The following is a 20,459-nucleotide window of genomic DNA, read 5'->3' as shown; positions in this document are numbered from 1 at the left end:
AAAAACATTGAGGAAAAGAGCCAGCGATCAGCGCGACTGATATCATTAAGAGCTGCATCCTCATCGAGCGTCTTTTCCCCAGCATTTCCACCGCTTTTCCTTCCAACCCTGCGGAAGTGCTGTGCGGTACTGCGGGGTGAAAAACAAAAATAAATGCACCCAGCAGCAGCAGCAATTTTATTGGGTTTTGTGTCTAAAATTAAATTGAATGCCCAAAAATGTTCTCGCAGCTCGACAGTTTTTCACGTCCCCTTCGAACTGCCAGATGTGTGCAAAGAAGATTTACTCAGAGAGAGTGGCAACCACTTTGGCGGGGATTTCCCTATCATCTCACTCTCCCACGCGGCGACATTTTCCGGCTATCGCGGCTCCCTTTTTATTTTTAACAGCTCATTTGCCTTGGCACCTTTTTATATTTTTGGGGATTTGGGATACTCGGAGCCTGCCTTCTGTGGTTTATTTAAATAACTAAAAAGTGGCGCAGCTGACGCGCAGAGATTATGGCCAATGTTTGACTTGAACTTGAAAATAGATATCCGAGGAAGTGAAAGGCAGCCATTGAGCGATGTGCCACATCCGGTTTAGGTCCTGGACCTATCCCTATCTTATTCCCATTCCCATATTCCCATGAACCATCGTCAAGATGCTAAGTAAGTCGTTTTCATTTTGTGTCTCCACTTTTTGTACCTCTCGTCTCTCTTGTCCCTCTCGCATTGTCTCAGATCTAGGAAAACAAATTGCCCACCCCGTGCCTCCCACTCGAGTGTGCCTCAATTGCCCCTGCCAGAGCGAAATGGAAATGGTTAGACAGCCAAAGCTATGGCCATATAACCATATAGCCCTGGGCCAGAGCAATTGAGTTAGCATTGAATACAATTGAAAGACACTCTGGACCCGAGAGGCTGAGACCGAAAACGGGTTTCGCCATTTCGTGGAAGAGTCTCAAGTCGAGTCGAGTTCAGTCGAGGGCTCCTAAGTGCCCCCCGTTGTGGCATATGTACGAGTTTCTTTCTGGGTACACCGAAGGTATCGATCAGTGCGGAATGCTCGGGCCGATGGATGGATTCTTATTTGCTATTCATTGGAAATCGAAACGAAGGGTCAGGGGAGATTTACATATTGGTAAATACATTTCGTTTCTCTGCCAACCTTGAACCACGACTTTGAGATGTCTTCAAGCTTGAGAACTGAGCTGAAAAGAAGGTTGGACCAACAGTAGTTACAAGCATGATTGCATTTATGACAGGAAAGTTGATGGCTTTGGCCTTTGGGTTGGCTTAGAAATGGCTAAATTTTCTATGAATATGAAATTTGGTAGTGTTTCTTTTACCATATTCGTTTATAGCCATACATGGCGCTTAACACCACTCGGTAATTAGGGATACAACATGGTTTTCCTATTATAAACAGTTGCTTTCCGCTTCCGTTCCCCTGTTCTAACACTCACTATTTTAATATTCACCCACCTAAAGTGATTACTTCTAAACAAAGTGTCTGGCAGTTTATGTTATTAACACTTCGCCAGACTTTTATACACTTGGTGGCTTTAATGGCTTCCATGTAAAGTTTATTATTCAGCCCCGTCTTCCAGCACCATAATGTTGGCTCAGCACTTCTAGCTTTTGTTTATCTGGGGGAAACCTCGGCTTCCTGGTAACTAATCCAATTCTCAGACAACTCAGTTTGCTAATTGGTCTGAATGCGACAGCCTAATCAAAGTCAAGATATAAGGTTACCAACAACAAGCAATTGAAACATAACTCGCCCTTGCATTTGCATCTGAATTTATGCGAGCTACGGCACTATAAATACTAATTAAATGCTTAGCCGGAGTGACATGAGCCTGCGACTGTCCTGGAATTTCTATTATGCACCAGCACTTGGCCAGAAGTGGCCCAGTATGTATCACCCAGCTGCTCCGACTCCCGATTCGCAGTCTTTCGAGTGTCTGGCACCCGGAGTTCAAGCGGGCGGCGTAATGCATTTTGCATTAACATTTTTCACTCCAACCCTGCCTGGAACAATGCTAAGAGCCTACAGGGACACTTTAGCCATGGCCAAAAGCGTGTGCCGAGTGCCAGCCAACCAGCCACCCAACCAGTCAGCCAGACTGACTTTCCCAAAGGGGGTAGGGGAACTACTCCAAAAAGGTATTAAATTCAGGCAAGGCTTCTTCACAGTTTCACTGCTTCACAGTTTACTTTATTTTATTCGAAAAACTTCTGCATTTTTTCTTTCCTGACACGTGCTAAAAGTTAAAAGACGAAACTTTGCAGCGACAACGCCCCGAAAGTAGACAACAGGAAATGCTGCAAACATTTGGCAACACTTTGCCCGCTGAACTGCCTGCCAAAGGTGCGGAAAAGGAGACTTGAGGGAAGTCGGGGCTCTGAGAGCGGTAAAAAACAAACAACAGAAAATGAGAAGGAAACATTCCCCTAAAAAAGCAAGCGGCTGAAAAAGTGCCGGCGAGTATTTCCCAGGCAGGTAGCGCAAACAGGAACTGAAGGAGCGAGACGAAGAGAAGAGTCCTTTGGCAAACACAGAGGCTACCCTCGAGTCCTGGGAACGTGCATTCCTGTGAATGAAACCCAAGGCATTCCTCACTCACTCATCATTCATTTCTCATATGGCTGATTTTTATGGTTTCCTGCCACCCCTTCAAGACGTTCCATGTTTCGACCCTCCGAGCCCTTGAAGAAGCCCCTGCCTGTCGACGATTGAATTACACTCCTTTTGCATCCTTACGATGCCTTCTTTCAGTCTTGCGTCAATGTCAACCCTTGAGGAACTCCGGTAAATATTTGCATTTACAATAAGAGAGAGTATGGGGCGGTAGGTGATAATCACGGCTACTGCACTGCCACTGATGCTGCTAATTGCTGGGACAAACATCAAACAGATTGCTGCTGCAACATTCCCTCGTATCTCTGCTAAAGGGGCAAACACAAATTGCCGTACTGTCAACTACAACTGCCTTGTTGCACGAACATTTTTAGAAAGTTTCCATGCTCTGGGCTGAACTTCTGAACTCTGCGGCCGTAGGAGATATGATTCGGATCCCCGGGCCAGATCCGATGTCTACGGCCTCTCAGGTGACAAAGCGCTAAAACGCAGCCACACTAAAAACTTAGTCCAATGAAGTTAGCCGACCGTCTAACAGAGAAACCGCATCGGATCTAGTTACCCCCACTCCCGGCGGCAATGTGCCAGTTTATTTTTTGTTACCAGCTCCTCTCTACTGGCAGCTGCTGCTGATGCTGCTGCGGTTAATTAAACTCTGACTATCGGACGAAACCAAAGCGCGACATCATCGGCAACAATTTGTTTATTAGAAAGTCTGCCGATGATGACGGGCCTTCGGGGGTGGATGGGAGATACCAGAACAAGGACAAAGTGAAAGCCAAATACCAGAGATCTAAAATCTATGTGAAAAATTGTTTTTTAGCTTGCTAATGATCAGAGTCTCTTACGGAGTTGTTAGTGTAAGATGTTTTCTTACCAGCTTTAGTAATATTACAGATTTTAAGATCAAAGATTAGAATATATTTTAAGGTCATTGAATATCCACTACATTCTTGTATACCCATTAAAAAAAACTTATGTTCTGCATTCTTTTCCCACCTACACCACCCATTTCAATTTAAAGAATTTGCGAAAGTTGTTTTTCCGCAACGTCGCCAAGCCAAGAGCTTTCCATGGAGAATAATGTCAAGATTGTGGCCGAGGAGGACTCCTCCGCAGATGGCCAGGCGGCGATTAGCCGAATGTGTCTGGTGTTGGCAAGGTGTTGGCCATTTGGGACTCCAGGCCATAAGCCTGACCAAGTGAAAGGCAAAACTCTGCTCACGGTTTTAGCCCCAAGACCACCAATGTTATTTGTTTCAGAGCGTCTACATGAATTGGGCAGGGGAAGGAGGGCTCAAATTGTGTCAACTTTCCCAAAAATTTGTCGGGAATGCGAATGCGGCTCTGATTTGCATAGGAAAACTATGAGTCGAGTCAGGTCAGGCCAGGCCATGGCGCAAATGTTTATCGCTTGCCATTAAAAGCAGACGACAATTTCAAGATAATCGGCAGACAGGGAAATAGAAACAGAGAGAGATACTACAGCTGGCTATAACGAAATGGCAGAGGATTCTGCCAGCAGGAAGCCACAAAGTGCTGACGATGTCTTCGTTCCCCAGGCGCATATCAAGTGCTAAAGATCTGCAATTTAAGGTGTCTGTTTAGGTGCGTTGACAGTCGAGATGGGCACGAGATGGCTGCCGCGAGGGATACACAGGGAAAAAGTATTAGAACCAATATCACAAAAGGTTTTGCCAAAGGGTTGTAATCTCTGACATGTCAAGATAATATTTCGCTAATACCCATTAAATATTTTATACATTACTAATCCAAAGTGTCATAGAAACCTTTGTCAAGGTAATGACAGATTAGTGTGTCAAAAATATATGAAAAGGCTTAACCATTCTTCTACTTTATCAGAACTAGTGATTAACTTTGAGTTTGTGGATGTCAAAAGTTAAACAAATAAATAAATATTATTGAAAATAAGATTTAAGAACACTATCTGCTGTTTTTCCCGTGTAAAGATACGAGTAGTGAGCCCCGTTTAGCGCTAATCTCTTTGCTGGCAGTCCCAGCCTCCTCTTCCTGCTCTAACTCCTTTGCCACGTCTGACGGCTGCACGAGTGTTGGGTCCTTGAGACACCATAAACTTGTGGCAAGCTCCGGTGAAGAGATGAGATACGAGAGATGGGAATGAGAATGGGGAAGAGAAGACAAACCTTTGTCTTTGACGCAGCGCTATCTCAAACATAATTATTGCCTCATTATGCGACTATGGTGTCGTTAATGTCTTCGGCAAACAGCGCATCCAATGGAAAGGCAAACAGCGCAGCGTTAATAATGAAATTGTAAATAAATTGTAAACATTTCGACTGCGCCAAGCGCAAATATTTGTCCCCAACTTGCTGGCAAGTATCTGTATCTGTATCTGTTGTATATATAATCTTAAACTTCGACAACACATACATTTTCAATTTTATTTTCCTTTTCTTTTTTGAGGTTTCGATGGGCCGCTCTCGGGTTGTCAACACTTTGACAATTTTTTGTCTCGGACAGGAAACAAACAAACAATAAACAACAGACAGAAGACAGAAGAACTGATAAAGCCAGTTCTACTGAACCGTTTTTCACATAAAAATATTGAAAAATTTGAAATTAACCCGAAAATGTTATAATGGCTTTTAAAATATCGTTCCATGGGGAGCGATAACAGCGCTTTTGATGACTGCATTAGGCACGGTTTACTGTTGTTTATGGAAATCTATATGGTCATAAAAACGTGGCTCAGAAAACTCGATTCACGGCTGAAAACCAGTTGCCGGGTGTTGTGAATGATTTGTTCGCTTCGTTTTATTATCACCTGTAATGGTGACAAAATCAAATGCCGATCAAAGTGGCGATAAGGCAAGACCACACACATCGTCATTATCATCATTCAAACCCAGCATTGAACTTATCGGAAAGGTCACATGCTAGTGCTAGTTTGTCAACATAATCTCGAAAATAGATTGCAGATTGCCAAAGCAAATGGAAACAAAGCTCTCCAAAGGCCGCTTGTCAACAAATTCCCCAACGAGAACTTTCCAATGAAGAAATTAATTTTGATTTATTAGCCCAAACATGACTACCAGCATGAGCTCATATATGGGGAGGTAATGAACATTTTCCTCAATTTTCTACGCCATAAAAAGAGGAGAGAAACAGTTGCAATGCACTCACCCCCTTTCATTCGAGTTGTTCATTTCAATTAATTATTTGTTACAATGCATTTTCATCGGATATTATGACATTTTTATGTCCCCCCAAGGGGAGAGGGAGAATATCAGAGTCGGGGACTTACTTATTGAAACATAAATTAGGCAACACATGTCCATAAAACACTTGCAGTCACTTGTCATATCAGCGAACTGCTTCCAAATTTACGACTTCGCCGCCACTTTGACACCAACAGGATACGGATACCATTGGCTTGGCCGGGGAGTGTGGAATGGCTGGACTATTGCCGATAAGGACACTTGAAAACGGCCCTTAATGTCGCATTTAATGGCTTTACCGCTCGACCGCCGCTAATGCTAAATCAATTTTCGAGCGCATAAATCAGTGGAGATTGGAAAAAAATCAATAAAGAAAAGGAAATCGACGAAGAAGAAAAAAAATGCAGCAGATAAAATAAAGAATCTATTAGTAATAAAATAAACAACAGAGTGGACCATAAATTTTCGTAGATCCCGAAAAGAGAAAACACAAATAGATAATCGAAATTAATACGATGAGATAATTAATGAAAATTAAAAGATTCCCAACAAATCCAGCTGTTAAATATACCATTAAGTATCCGGAATATTACCAGGGATTAGTCTGAGGTTAAGGGAAACCTTAACTAGGTCAATTGATGCCAATTATATATAGTTAAGTCAAATTGGAATGCTCCAAATCTGGGAATTTCTTTTTAGTAATTCCCTTGGGTGCGCAATCATCAGCTTTCTTAAAGCCCACAAAATCTCGAATTTCTCGTCTGGTTCCCTGTAGTTCACACGTTGCTGTTGAAATTCAACAAATCCATCATTTGCCATTGTGTCTGTCTGGCATCAAAGAAAACATTTTCCCAGGGCGTTAGATAACTAAAGAAACAAATTTCCACCATGTTATATGTGTTTCGACTCTCTCTCTCTTTCTCCCTTACTCTCCAAATCTTTTTACTGTTTCCCAACAATTTTTGCCGCCACATAAAAAGCAATTCATGCATCTTGAAGACGGCTCACCCTTTGGCTCCCCTCCATTTCGGTTCTCGTAAATCAAAGCCAACAAAATCTTGGACGTCTTCTGCTCTGTTCTTCTCCTCGTTCTTGCCGATCTTCAAATTGCCAATGGGCCTCGAACAGCGTCTCATAATAATTAAGAACAAATTCATTTACACTTTCAAATGCCGAAAAGGGAGGACCAATGTTATATTTTTTGTTTTTGGGTGGAGCTTGGGTGTGTGCTAGTGTCGTTGCTCTTGACATGTTTTGAACACAGGGGAATTTATTTATTGTGGATCCGAAATGCATTTAGTATCGCACATAAAAAAGCGACAAACAAGCAGGCGGAACGGGGGCGATCGCAGCAGCCCACAGATTGAATGGGCGATGTGCGAGGATCACACTGAGCCAAAACAATGCCATTGAATGTGACAATAAATTTAAGGATTTAAGATCGTTTAAGCACTAAGATTATATTGACTTTAAAAACAACACATCGTTATATAGTTTTTAGATCTACATTAACTCAAGTCCAAGATAATTCAAGTTTCCCTCCAACAACAAAACAAATTCTTTCAAATAATATACTTTTTATGAGTTCAATTGCTTTCTTTTCTTTCATTTGATATATTATATCAATCTTTTATTCATTATTTTTCCCAGTGCATTGGGTCCACGCAGATTGCCGCTGAAGCGCAACAACAGCTGTCGCGGCTTGTGTGGATTTCACTGGAGCACTTTTGATGCGGTAAGTTTATTGAACTCTGCACCGTTCCCCCTATCTCCCCCTTCTTTCACCCAGAGCACTTGCAAAACAATGCAAACTCCCCTTTTCGTTTCGTGAAAATGGGTCAGCGGGCTCATTAAAATTGAAGCCGTGAACTTTCGCTGATCTCTGGCGTTCATTTATTGCCACAATTTGCTGTGTTTGGACTGCTTAAGCAGCAATTCATTTCAGCTGACGGCGGACCAACGAACGTTTTATGCCTTCATTAATGCAACTCACGCATTCGTCGCTGACCCCGCCTCAATCTTTTAGCCCATAAACGGGCGGCTTAACTGCTCATTAGAATGGCATTGTAGACACATTTCGATTTCAAATCGAATTGAAACGCCAGGTTGCATTTCCGGTTGTGACAGTTCTGCTTTTCTTTTTTTTTTGCTCTCTTCAACTAGCGCCACTCACCGGATGCGCCAAGTGGCAGGGGCACATAAAAATCGAGGGAGGTGAGGGAAACTCCTAAACAATATTCAATGCTTACAAAAAAATTAGGGCAAATAATCGAGGGTTGAACAGGGGACGGGATTGAATACCGAGTTGATTATTGTGCTCTGTTGCATTGTTAAACAATTATGCGGCAGTTCCTTCCTTCCGATGCGAATCCATTCGATGACACTTTGAGTGCCGGCTGCTGCTGCGAAATCCTCATCCTCCCTTGCAGCATGTAACCAACCAAAAACAACACCATAACCACACAGCTGTTCCTAACTGTTTGACCCACTGCGAATTTAATGGGCAGAGAAATTCCGCTTCCGCATCCGGATCCGTAGCTCTCTTTACGGCTCATTGAAGTGCGGCCCGGAACAAAAGGCAGCAACGGCAGCCAATTGATGAATGGTCCACATTTGGCTGTCTAAACAAAGAGCAACAGCTTTGGATTGTTACTGTATTTCGATGATTACCGAGTGACTTCGTTTACCTTCGAGTATCCCCTTTCAGGGAATTCTCCTCAGTCAATGTATACAACTACAGATATATACATGTACGAGTATTTCTCCCATCAAATAAACAATCTGCCAAGTCAAGACCGGCTTTCCCTGCCTGCCTGCATGCCTGCCAGCCAGCCTGCCTGTCTTTCTTCGCCATATCCGTCGTGGGTTATAACATAATTTACGTCTCTTCCGCTTGGCAGCTTTGTAATCATTCTCCACTTCCATGGCCGCACAAAAATGCGGCTCGGCTCACCAACTCTATCTGGCCTTCTCCATCGAACAGCGGCATGTATCTTCTCGATTTGCCCTAATGTCAGGCCATTGTAATTGCATTTCGTGCTGAACTTCTGGTCCTACACCGCAGACAAGTCAAGGCGGGCATCCCAAAAACGAAAACTCCAGCATCTGAGCACAATAAAAAAAACACGATTTCAGCTTTGGAGCTTTTTTTTCCCCTCTGCGGTTGTGTAGCTCGAGTACGAGTATGTATGTATCTGGGTATCTTTGAGTTACAATGGCCGCAAAATGTAGCCAATATCTAAACGTCGGCATCTTTGGTGGCCGACGCCATCATCGTTGGGAGTCAGATTCAGATTCAGAGTCAGAGTACTTGGTTTCTCTCTCTTTCTCTTCCTCTCTCTCTGTCTAGATTTCAATCAGCTAGCTTTGGTTTTAATCGCTTTGGGATTGGTTTTCCTGAACTTTATGAAACCTTGAATCGACTGAACTGGAATGCTGGCTCAAAACCGCAACATATGCCCAATTGCGAGCCTATCCAACAGGGAGATCTCGGCTCACATCTGTCGGCCTAGCCCACGTGTCAAGCCTAAGTATCTATGTGTATATCTGTATCTGCTAGAGCAACTTCAAATGTATCTCTATCTGGTTTTCGGCTTAAGAGCATTAAAGCAGCTATGAATTAGACACAGGGAAGTGCAACCCCTAATGGTAGAACCTCCAGCTGCTTTGGCCCGAGTTTCATCTCAAGTGCCAGCCTGGATTTGAGGGCATAGACAATCTAATTACAGTTTTCAATGTGCATTTAGCGTAAATGATAGCCCTAAGGCCGGCTCACCCGCTCACACATGTGCGTAATTAATCCGTAGGGCATGGTGTTATGCCTGAGCAACTTCCACTGGCTGCCCCAAAAAAGAAATAACCCAACCTGCCCACCTGCCTTTCCAGGAGGGGGCGTAAATGTCTGTCTGTCGGTCGTTTTCCTGACTCTAAGCTTTTCTTTTTTGGAGCTTGCAATGCGTGGCCTCCTACTCTTTTTTGGGCGTACAACTCCGAATTCCGGCTCCAAATGGGGCAGCCATGACTTGGCATCTGGACTCAAAATGGAGGCGACTTCGATGGCAGGTCCCACGCAATCGGCTTCCCGCTCTCGAGCTAAAATGATCAAATGCAGCCTCAACGGGTTGACTTCGTTGACTGGGTTGACTGACTGGTTGACGGCATGACGCGGCTTAATTGGCCATTACGGAGCGGCTGCATAAGAGGCTCTCGGCTTGCGCAAGTTCCCATTCCCCCAGAGAGATTCTCTACGGAGTTTCAGGTTTTCCTCGCTTATGGAAAATTATATTTACCGTTGCAGGCGTCTTGTCTTTATGCAAATCAAGTGAAAGCAGCACCAGCAGCAGAAGCAACAAGTTTTCCCGAAAACAAAAATCCTCAACACTCAGTGGACACATGATTGAACCTAAACTGAATTTGGGTCAATGTACTCTAGAAAATAGACAGAACTCTTACATTGCTCGGGGCTATTGGATTGAGTTCTCATTTTTATCCGTTTAGGCATCCAAGAAGAAAAAAAGTGAAAACAAACTAGGAAAAAGTTAAGTCAGCTCTTGACCCGAAAGCCAAGGCTCATTGTTGTTCTTGCAGTTCTTGATGTTGCAAAGGATTTGGACTGTTTGTGCCTCATGTTGTTTGCCGGCTCCGCTTGCTACAGTTGTTAACATGAAAAGATAAACATCGGAAATGATGTCAGTCAAGCTGACAGTGCCCAGCCTCCACGGCTAGTATGTGTATCCAGCCTCCTGCCCCTTTTTTGTATTATTTTTTTTTTGTGTTTTTTGTTCATTTCCATCTTCACGCATTCAAGAGAACATGCTCACAAAATCATGTAAAACTTATACAACGAAAAGCGCACAAAAAAGGCAGACGAGAAGCTGCTGAAAAAGCTGAGCCCCTTCAGTAGTTCCAACTCTTACATGCTCGGCAATCAGAGCAACGTGTTTCGTATCTAATGAATTGCGACTCTAGGGGACTCTGTTTCCATTGTCGGAGCAGTAGCAATGGTCCAATGTTGCAAGCTCTACCCCTTCCAACCATCGTTTAGCGGGCTAAATGCCGCACTTTTAGTTGGAACTAACCACGGTGGCACAGACACACAATGAATAAAAGATAAAGAGTGGCGAATTAGATCACGCGATTGTTGCCTGAGTTTCCGAGTAGAGAACGTGAGCACAGCTATAGGTATGTACATCTAGGGGATTAAAATGTAAAGTATAGGGTGTTTCCTGGTCGGAAGGTGACTACACAAAAGAAGGCACCCCTAAGAATGAGATTATGGCAGCTAATTAATAAATGATTACTACAAAGAATTTCCAGCTATCAATAAGTTGAAATCTATTAGGTGAAAACTCATTAATAACAAAAAATCATGCTAGGTAAACACTAAGAAATTCTACATATTAAATAACTGATTAAGCACAAGTTGCTATTTAAGATAAAAAACATGATTTGAAATTGAAAACTCAACGATCATCGCTGATAACTACATAAGTAGGAAATCTGATACATAAACCTAGGCACAAAAAATAATCCTCAAAAATCTATAGTAAGATCCCAAGGCTGATAAGTACTTATGCAGCTATCGAAAACACACTTGAAATCAATATCTTAGGCCATAAACAATATATTTAGACCAATGCCTCGTGCCAAGTATTACAACACTGCAGTTCCAGCACCTTGGGCTCTAATCGAAAGACTATAAACATATGGCGTAGATAAGATATACGATATAGAATGGAGTCAAGAACACTATTTTATTATATCACAGGCAATCTAACGAACTATCTAATACGCCATTGGCAAGGTTGAACAATCGAAAAAGGGTTAAAGCAGCTGCTCAAAAGCATCAATCCTCGATTTCCCATGCAATTATGGATTAGAAACCGAACCCTATATATAAACACACCCAAAGTTCTGATTAATTTGCATATGACATGAGCCCGATCTGATCAACGCATCAGCTGTTCCCTAACCAAATGACATACCCTTTCTGTTCACTTTACTTCCCTGCTGCGGGAAACTCGACAATTCCCGGGCCTGTATAACTTGTTTTTATGCCACAAACAAAGCAATTTTCGCACTGACGCTTCCTTCATCCATCCAGGTGACCAGGTAACCCCCCACCCCTAGGAGGGTGAATTATGAATGCAGTCCACCCAGGGGTTGAATGAAGAACGGGTTGCATGCAACATGGCAACATAGCGTACATTTTGGCAGGACCATTTGCTCACAGTTTGCGGTTTACGATGGCCGGAACACTAGAAACGAGGGACTGAGGTACCCCGGAACCGTGTTTACCTGGGACGCAAGACAAAAACATATAAAACGGAGACAGGGTCAAAAGCGGCGAGTCTTGGCTCATCTGTCGCCTGGCATTGCGTGATGTTTGCCAGATGAATGAGAGTGAAAAATGAAACACGAGTTACCAGTTACCAGTTGCCAGTTGCCGGTTACCGTTCCCGTTGCAATCAGTCGTCCGGAAATCAGCACAGACAGGCAGGCAAAGGAAGAAGACTTCCAGGCGAGACAACGGGGCTGAAGGGACAGACATACATTAAGGCCGCATTATGAAACCAACAGCAATGGGCGACAAAGTGTTTCCATTTCCCATTTAGTCGGCTTGCCATCCTCTCTCCCCCTTATCTCTATCTCTTTAGGCCCGTTCTGCAATTTGTTTGCCGCAAACACACGTTTACGTAATGCCATCTGAAGGTCTGGCTGGACCTTAAAGCTGCCCGAAAACAAAAAACAAGCCAGGAAAGCACTTGAAGTTCTTGCGATGAAATTCCGAGAAACAAGTTGGACTTCGAGGCCAAGAAGGTAGACACACTCAAAGAAATAGCGTAATAAATTGTGTTTCCAATGGCAAAAACCATAAATTTGTGGAAACAATTTTAATTCGATATTTAAGCGAACTTAATAAATGATTTTTTTTATGGTTTATTGTTAAATAAACTATAACGACATTGACTTAGAATCCTTTTTCTGAAAGATTATCACTTAATCCCAATACCTTGAAACTTAAGATCTCTATTAAGAACAGGTAAGCTGTTCAGAATTCAATGATTTACAAATGCCAATAGAAAAAAGACAAGTTTATTATCACAATTTATTGAAAACCCCGAAATAATAATAAAGAAACAAAGGTTGACCAATTTAGTAGTTGTTTTCGTTTCTTCTCTGTGTAGAACTGTTGATGCTGCTGCTGAGAAATTCCAATGGTAATGCAAGGTAATGGTCTTCCCAGGGTTTGTGATGGTTCCTGGACCTCTTTTCCCTCCCCCTCCTGCCATTCCACCTCCCCTGGCCAGCCCTCTGATTAGTGCCGCTGTTTACCTGTGCTACGTGTACAGGTTTCTGGAACGAATCTATAAACTGAGATCGCATGCTGACTGTATGTATGACTGGTTGGGCTGACTGGTCTGTGTTTTCCGCTTTCCTACGGCGTGCAGATGGAATTCCCAACGCACAATTTTCGCTTTTTCCCCCGCCTTGCTTTTGTTCTAACGCCCACGTTTGGCCATTCGAAATTGGTATTTGCAAACACGTTTTTGACTTGGGAAAATTAAATTTAAATGCCATCAAATGCGGCGAGCAGATTGAGTCGAGAAAGGTGGCCCTGGGCAACATTCGCCCAAGATAACCCCAACTCCCACCATGCACATGCAGATTAGAAAGTCGTGCTCCGAAATGCGGGTGCACCGTTTCCAAAAGGTGTTTACGAGCCAACGCCGCTGAACTTGAAAACCGCCAAAGAACTTGGTAACCCGAAACGACAGTTGGAAAAGGCTTTTAACGACGCCCTTCAACTGCGACCAAAGGCTATTAATCAAGGCAGCACGAATCGCATCCGTTGCACCACTGCGACACTATCGAACCACTCAAATTTACAGCCCACGGCGCTGCATATAAATACTGCTTAAGGTAAACAGACAAAGCCCAGACAGACACATTAAATTCAAGTCTTTTGCCCATTCTCCACGTTTGTTAAGAATCAAAAATTGAAAAGCGCTGTGCTTCAAATCCCAGGCTAGCGATCGCCTTCGTCTCCGAATCTTCCCATTTCGAACGTATCGATGGGTTTTGGGTTGGAGTTGGGGTTGGGGCTGCAGTTGTGGCTGGAGATGGGGAAGTGGGCCTGAAGTGGGGGCAATCAACAATGGAGAGTTGGGGCTCAGTCGTCGAACGAACGAAGGAACGAACGAACGCATAGCTTAAAGTTCAATGACTGAAAAGGTGCGTTGTTGTTCTTGGGGCTGTGGTTGTCGTTGATATTGCTGCTGCAGTTGCTCTTGGTGTTTCTGTTGCTGCGGTTGCATAGGAATCCATCAGCACAGGCAACTTTGACTCGGACCCCATTTATATTGGCCATTTGCTTTTGCCTGTGCTTTTGGTTCTGTTTGCGCCTCGCTAGGCGAACGTGCAAAAATGCAGCATAAGCGGCCTAAGCGATCGGCAATCAATCTGCAGATTCCAGACGCAACTGCAATCCGTTGCTCCCGCCAATATTGCTCTTGCCTCTCGAGGAGGCACGCAACAAGCAATTTCTTGCAAGAATCTTCTCTTGCCGTTGAACTTGTGGCCTTAAGTGGCTGCTACACTTGCGGCCAAGTTGGTTAAACAAGCTGGCCAAGAGTGTTAGCCAAGACCAAATAGCCACATATATTTGCAGCCGTAAGATGAGATTGAAATGGCCATGGGAAGGATTAGTAAGTAAACCGATTAAGGCGATACTCAAACGAATTCAGTCAGTTCTAAACATGGTTCGTTCTTTAGAAATTATTTATGTTTTAAGATGAGTCTTAGAAAAGCATATCGAACTTTAAAATTATAGTAAAGGCATCTCAAGTTCAGGGCCTGGCTAAAGACTGAAATCGGGACTCAAAGTGTTATCGGGCCTGGAACGGAGACTCCTTCTTTGCCGCCGCTGTTTACATGCTTATGATGACAGACGCGTCTATTTATCTGTATCTGGCTGGCTGGACTGGTTGTTTGGTTGGTTTACATTTCGGTTTTGCGCTTCAAGTGAGAGAAAAATGTTGGGAAAATAAACAAGAGGAGCCGCCGACTCAGAATTCCAGACGCAGCAAAAGCAAAAGCAACCGCAGTGAAGTGGATTGGATTGGCCCCAAAAAAAAAAAAAAAAAAAAAAAGGGGGAGCCCTGGGCAAACTTTGGATGCAACAATCAAATGCTCATCAGCGCACTTGAAAAATAATGCGTTTGCTGGTTAAGACAAAAAGAAGTACCCGCTCTCGCACAGACGCGAAGATATAGACACTGTATCTCTGGAGGCCACCAGTATGTATCTTTCTTCTTTTTTTTGGCTGTGTAGATGAGGCATTTTCATAGCTAGCTATATTTTTCGTTGCCTTGTTTGTTTAGTTTTTGAGGCACAGGCAGTGGCAGAGGCAGAGACACTCACACAGACACGCAATGCTGCAGGTGGGAACAGGTTTTTCGTTTTCGGTTTTTCGTGTATCTCTGGGATGCGGGCCGTATCTCTTGGCCTCGCGTTATTTATGCCCCACTGTGGCTGTAATTACAAATGCTCGTTTCCTGCTTAAAAATAAAGAAAATACAATCTGACCATGTGTGCCTGTGACTGGGCAGGCATCTATTTAGTATCTTAGTATCTCCGGGATGCCCACGCACATGTGTCCTCCGCCTGGGAGATCAAGTTCCCGGCGAATGGAGTGTCCAAAGTGGGCAAGTGCGTAAGTGGACAGCGGCATTTGTGGCTCTTCAAAGGGCCTTCTTTCGCGAAAAGCGCCTGCTGCGCCCAAACAGTTCGCCGGTTGTTCATGCCGCTCACGTACGAGTATGTACTCGCACATAGGCTGCCCCTGCAACATGTTAGCCCAACAATATGACCAATCGATTGGCAGATATAGTAGCTCATAGTTGGTAGTTTATCCATGGTAACCCGTAGGCCCGCAGCAGATCCACCGAATAGCAGTAACAGCCGGAGAACGAATGGGAATTACCCTCGACAACTGCTCCGCACGCTTGACTGCACTCGCCCAGAAAAGAGCCACTTTTCCGAGTGGTGGTTAGGCTAGCAGTTGCCACAAATGGCGCGATGTAATGGCATTTCTAATATGGGCACATTAATGGCCCTGGCACAAAGAAACAGGTGAGGGGCTGAAGGAGTCCCGAGGCAATTGCAAATTTCAAAATTAACAGCCCACAGCTGAGGTGAAAATAATATGTGTGCTAGGGGTTATTTTTGGCCATAAACAATGTCTACGTGTTAGGGTATTTTGGTATATGGTTCTCATGTGTAAATTCAAGGTTTCTTTTTAACAATCTAAAGGTTTTATTGCACTCTTACGAGCAGTTTGTCTGACATGGCATGACTGGCATAATTTTAGATAAATGTAATGCTATCGTTTAATTAAATAGGTTTGCTTTTATGTATTCTTGTGGCTTTGTAGGCTATCACCTGAGAATAATTTAAGGTTATAAAGCCTTTAAAAATGTAAGTGAAAGAATTTTTAGTTTTTAAACTGAAACTAAACCTTTAAATTACATTAATAGTTAAATGCATAAAAATTTTAAAGATTAATTTCAACAATATAGTCAATTGCTAAAGCTAAATAAAGTAAATCTAAAAATCCAATCTTGGGCATGTTATCAGTTGTATTATTTCTGTAAGTCTTTTCACAAAATATATCTTTGCAATTAGTTGCCAATTGATTGCTATTATTGTGTCCCCAGCTGTAGATATACGTATGGAAGCCTGAGTGTGGTGCTCTTGTTTTCCCTGGGCTTCATACCTGAACAATTAGTGCGACTTTTCGATTGCGCATGCAGTAGCCCAAAGAGCAGCAGCTGCTGCATACATGGCTGCTTTTCTGTTTTTGCTCTTGGGCAGCTGACAAGGAGCCAAGAGCCAGAGCCAAAAGGCGGGGACAGCGGGGCGTAAACAAAGTGAGCTCTTGCAAAATGACAGCTGACAATGGATCGCCACGTTTTCGCTCCTCATACAGAAAAGTCTGCCGCTAAGTGCACAATAATAATGGCAACAATATCAAAATGAAAAAGCTGCAGTCAGCGTCGCCAGTCTGCCGACGAGATTTCATAAAGTTATTGAACGTTTTCAGGCGAAAAACAAAATTCGTATTGCAAGCGAGCGGAAAAAAACGATAAAGTGCCAAGCAAAGCAAAGTGCAAAATGCGAAAAGCCGAGAAAATAAAATCGCTTTTGGCATATCAAGAAGTTTGACAGCCACTGGAGATAACCTGTTGCTGTTGCAACTTTGGCAACAACAACAGCAACAACTGCAGCACTTGCCACATAAATGGCCATTCGTGTTGGCCGGTATTTAACACAAGGTCGCGAAAACAATGAGCAAAAACGACTTTAGACCGCTTATCTAAATGCTCATAGCTCTTTAGTAATTGTAGAAGCCTCCGCTGGACGCGACCAAGAAGCTAATTGTGTGAACAGGCCACCCAGCCCCACCCACGCTCCCACCTAGTCATAATGGTGTAATGACAGGAAGATCGGAGGGTGGAACAAAACGGCAGAGGCGACAAAGTAAACAAGGTGTTAATTTCCATTGCCTCGGTATTCTCTCGTTTTCTTTTCGCCGAGATGCTCTAGAAAAGGGTATACCAAATGCTAGCTAAGCTGAGTTTGGCATAACGAAAATACGAAAATTGTAATACAATTTTTACAAGTCAAGATCAAGAGTAAGCGTACAATTACACAAATATAAGCTATCGAAAATGCCAAACTGAGAGTAATTCAATTATTTCAAGCACAATATGGCCTTGAAAATTTTGTTTAAAAGTTTTCCATAAGCATGCTTTGATTTAGAATAATTTTAACATTGAAAATGTAATAAAATCAAAGAAATACAAACAAACAAGTCTATGACTCAATATGGCGATGCGAACAAAACAAATCGATTGCTCAAAATTTTGAAAATAACTTTGAAAATTCCTTTACTTTTGTTCCCGAAAATGTGCGATTCCGAATATACAAATATTAAATAATAAAATATTTAAATAAATTTCTAATTTAAAGGCAACCCAAAAATAAAAACTCTGTTAGGGTATAAAAATCCTAGCTATCACATCTCACACTTGATTATTTTTTTTTTCTTTTCCCTTTTGCGCCTTTGCAAATTGAATTCCCCTCGTGTTGCGAAAGCAGATAAGATTGGAGCACGTTCTCCGCCAAACAGCCACCCACACAGAAGCGGCTCCACGCATACAAAGCGACAGATGACGGACGATAAGCCGCCCCTGATAACGCACTTGACTTTGTGGAGAAATCGTGAGGGGAATGCACATAGTAGTGCTCCCACTTACTACTACTACTACTTATGATTATGATTATGATTGTAACCGGGAAGATGATGAATGGATCTACTTACGAACTGTGACCGTTTTCGGATCGTAGGCACAAACGCGTCGCTCCACGGCCGCAATCTTTCGCTGCACCCGACCTGCCCGCTCGCCCACCGCCTGCAGATCCCGCTGCAGGTCGTCGAAAATGTCGCTGGCTATTAGTACCAAACTGGCCAGCTGCCTCAAGGCATTGCTCAGCGTGATGTTGCTAATCGAATCGAACTCGTGGCCAGAAATGACCTTTGAGGAGCCGGCGGTGGGCGACTGTGGCGCACTGGCGATCCTTGCCAGCGTTGGTCTTTGCTGGCTGGGATGCCGGGAATTGGGCAGGGATTGCGATTGATGGCGAGTGGGCGATGTAAACAGGAACTCGACATGCTGCTTCAGTTTCTTCATGGGCGCCGAAGCGGGAGGCACAGGCTGCTCCTCAGCCGGTGTCGCTGCCTGGTGAACCAGCACCCTGGTGAGGGATGTGGGGGAACCGTGGCCATTCGTGACATCACCGTCCGGCGACTGCTTGTTAATGCAGTTGTTGTTCCGGCACTTTCCCGGCGAACAGTGGAAACGGCCGGAGGCGTGGCCCAAACTGGCCGCCGTGGCCTGGGCCACATTGACGGGCTGCACCACGCGCTGGACGAAGGGCATCTCTCTCGGTGTCTCTGGCGGCCACTAGCTGCTCCAACTCATTCGTTCCGTTTTGCAGGCACCGACTGCGATACCAAACACACAAAAAAAGGTATTCCGAATAATCCAAACACACACGCACACAGAGGCCCGAAAACTGGTCGGACAACTTCTGGAGTTGAATCCTCCGCAGTCGCAATCGCAGCCTCCTAGCTATTGTCTACTTTCGGCCAAATTCCTTGGCCTTTTTCACACGCACTCACAAACTAGTTTAACTTAACTGGTTTATTGGGCCCCTTTATTTTTTTCTTAATTTTTTGGCTAGTTCTCAGCCTTGCATAATTAGCACGTCGCACTCGAATTGCCCGTGATTATGGCGATTTTATGGCCCGGCCACCGTTACGCGTCGTTCGAAAGGTGTGTTTAGCCGGCAAAGTCTCAGTCCGCGACAGTCCGCGCTCACGTCTTCGTGTTTTGCCGGTTTCAAACTAACCGGTGCGACCAATGAGTAACCGGATTGAAAATGACACCTAGTGTGACCGCACTGGAAGATGACTAAAATATTTCACTAGCTAGAGATAGTTCGAAACTCTACTAAGACATAGCAAGAACATAGTTTCTTAACAGAACGTTAAGAAATGTTAAGAAACATTATTTTTCTAATACAACCAAATGTGCAGCCGAAACTGGTTCGGAACACCGGTAAATTACAGAAGGGCTTTAAATGTCTAGAAAGGTTCATTTTAGCATGCCCAGTGGGCAGAAAAGTTAATTTTACTTCGGATTAAAACCATGTTATGTTGTGTTCAGATATAAAAAATTTGTATAAAAAACCAGTAACTTTATCTAAATAACAAGTTTTATATATTAAACATAATTTGTTATAAGCCCACAATGCAAAGCTGAGCTCTACTTCAATAAATATCGATATGTACAGCGTTGCCAGAAATCAGGTTTTTCTCCTCACTAGTCAACCCTAGTCAGAAAGGGTCACATCGTCGTGGAAAAAATAAATAAAAAGTTATCAACAATTCCACGCCAAGATAAATTAAATAGTACAATGCCAAAGTACTATTGCGACTACTGTGACACTTACTTGACCCACGACTCGCCTTCGGTCCGGAAAACCCACTGCACCGGCCGCAAGCACCGGGACAATGTGAAGTTCTACTACCAAAAGTGGATGGAGGAGCAGGCTCAGCATTTGATTGACGCCACCACCGCCGCCTTTAAAGCGGGAAAGATCACGAACAATCCGTTTGCAGGCGGACCCGGAGGAGCTCCTCCGAAGCCGGCGGGCGTGTCTATTCCGCCGCCCAATATGGGTGCTCCTCCGCGTCCGGGAATGCCAGGAATGCCCTATATGCCTCCGTTAATGAATCCCATGATGGGCATGCGCCCGCCACCGATCATGAATCCTATGGCAATGATGGGACCCCCGCCACCACTGGGCACAATTCCCGGCGTTCGACCACCAATCATGAACGGCCCCAAGTGACCGCGGGCTGGAGCGGGATCTGGAAAAGAAGCACGGAGGGAACGCACCTCTTGAGGTGTCCTAATTAAGCTCTAGTATTTAAGTAAGCCCATAGCTAACCGAACTATGTAAATTTATATACAGAACATGTACTCAACAGTTGGTTGTTTTTGT

The 20,459-nt window shown here is 43.8% G+C and overlaps 2 protein-coding genes across 2 annotated transcripts in view; one reads left to right on the top strand and one right to left on the bottom strand.

Annotated features, from left to right (window-relative positions):
- Window positions 1-19,295, bottom strand: part of LOC108117116 (serine-rich adhesin for platelets) — a 38,904-nt gene extending 19,609 nt beyond the window's left edge. Inside the window, 1 exon segment of the mRNA XM_017229345.2 lies at window positions 18,211-19,295. Within this exon segment, the coding sequence (XP_017084834.2) occupies window positions 18,211-18,829 (619 nt within the window). The 5' untranslated portion in view covers window positions 18,830-19,295.
- A 472-nt stretch (window positions 19,296-19,767) lies between these two features.
- Window positions 19,768-20,442, top strand: LOC108117250 (U1 small nuclear ribonucleoprotein C). Its single transcript, XM_017229599.2, has one exon. The coding sequence runs from the start codon at window positions 19,869-19,871 to the stop codon at window positions 20,304-20,306; it is 438 nt and encodes a 145-aa protein (XP_017085088.1). The 5' UTR covers window positions 19,768-19,868; the 3' UTR covers window positions 20,307-20,442.
- The last annotated feature ends 17 nt before the right edge of the window (window positions 20,443-20,459 follow it).

This window comes from Drosophila eugracilis, unplaced genomic scaffold (assembly GCF_018153835.1).
Source record: "Drosophila eugracilis isolate 14026-0451.02 unplaced genomic scaffold, ASM1815383v1 contig_440, whole genome shotgun sequence".
Lineage (NCBI taxonomy): Eukaryota > Metazoa > Arthropoda > Insecta > Diptera > Drosophilidae > Drosophila > Drosophila eugracilis.
This window is presented reverse-complemented; position numbering and strand designations above follow the sequence as displayed.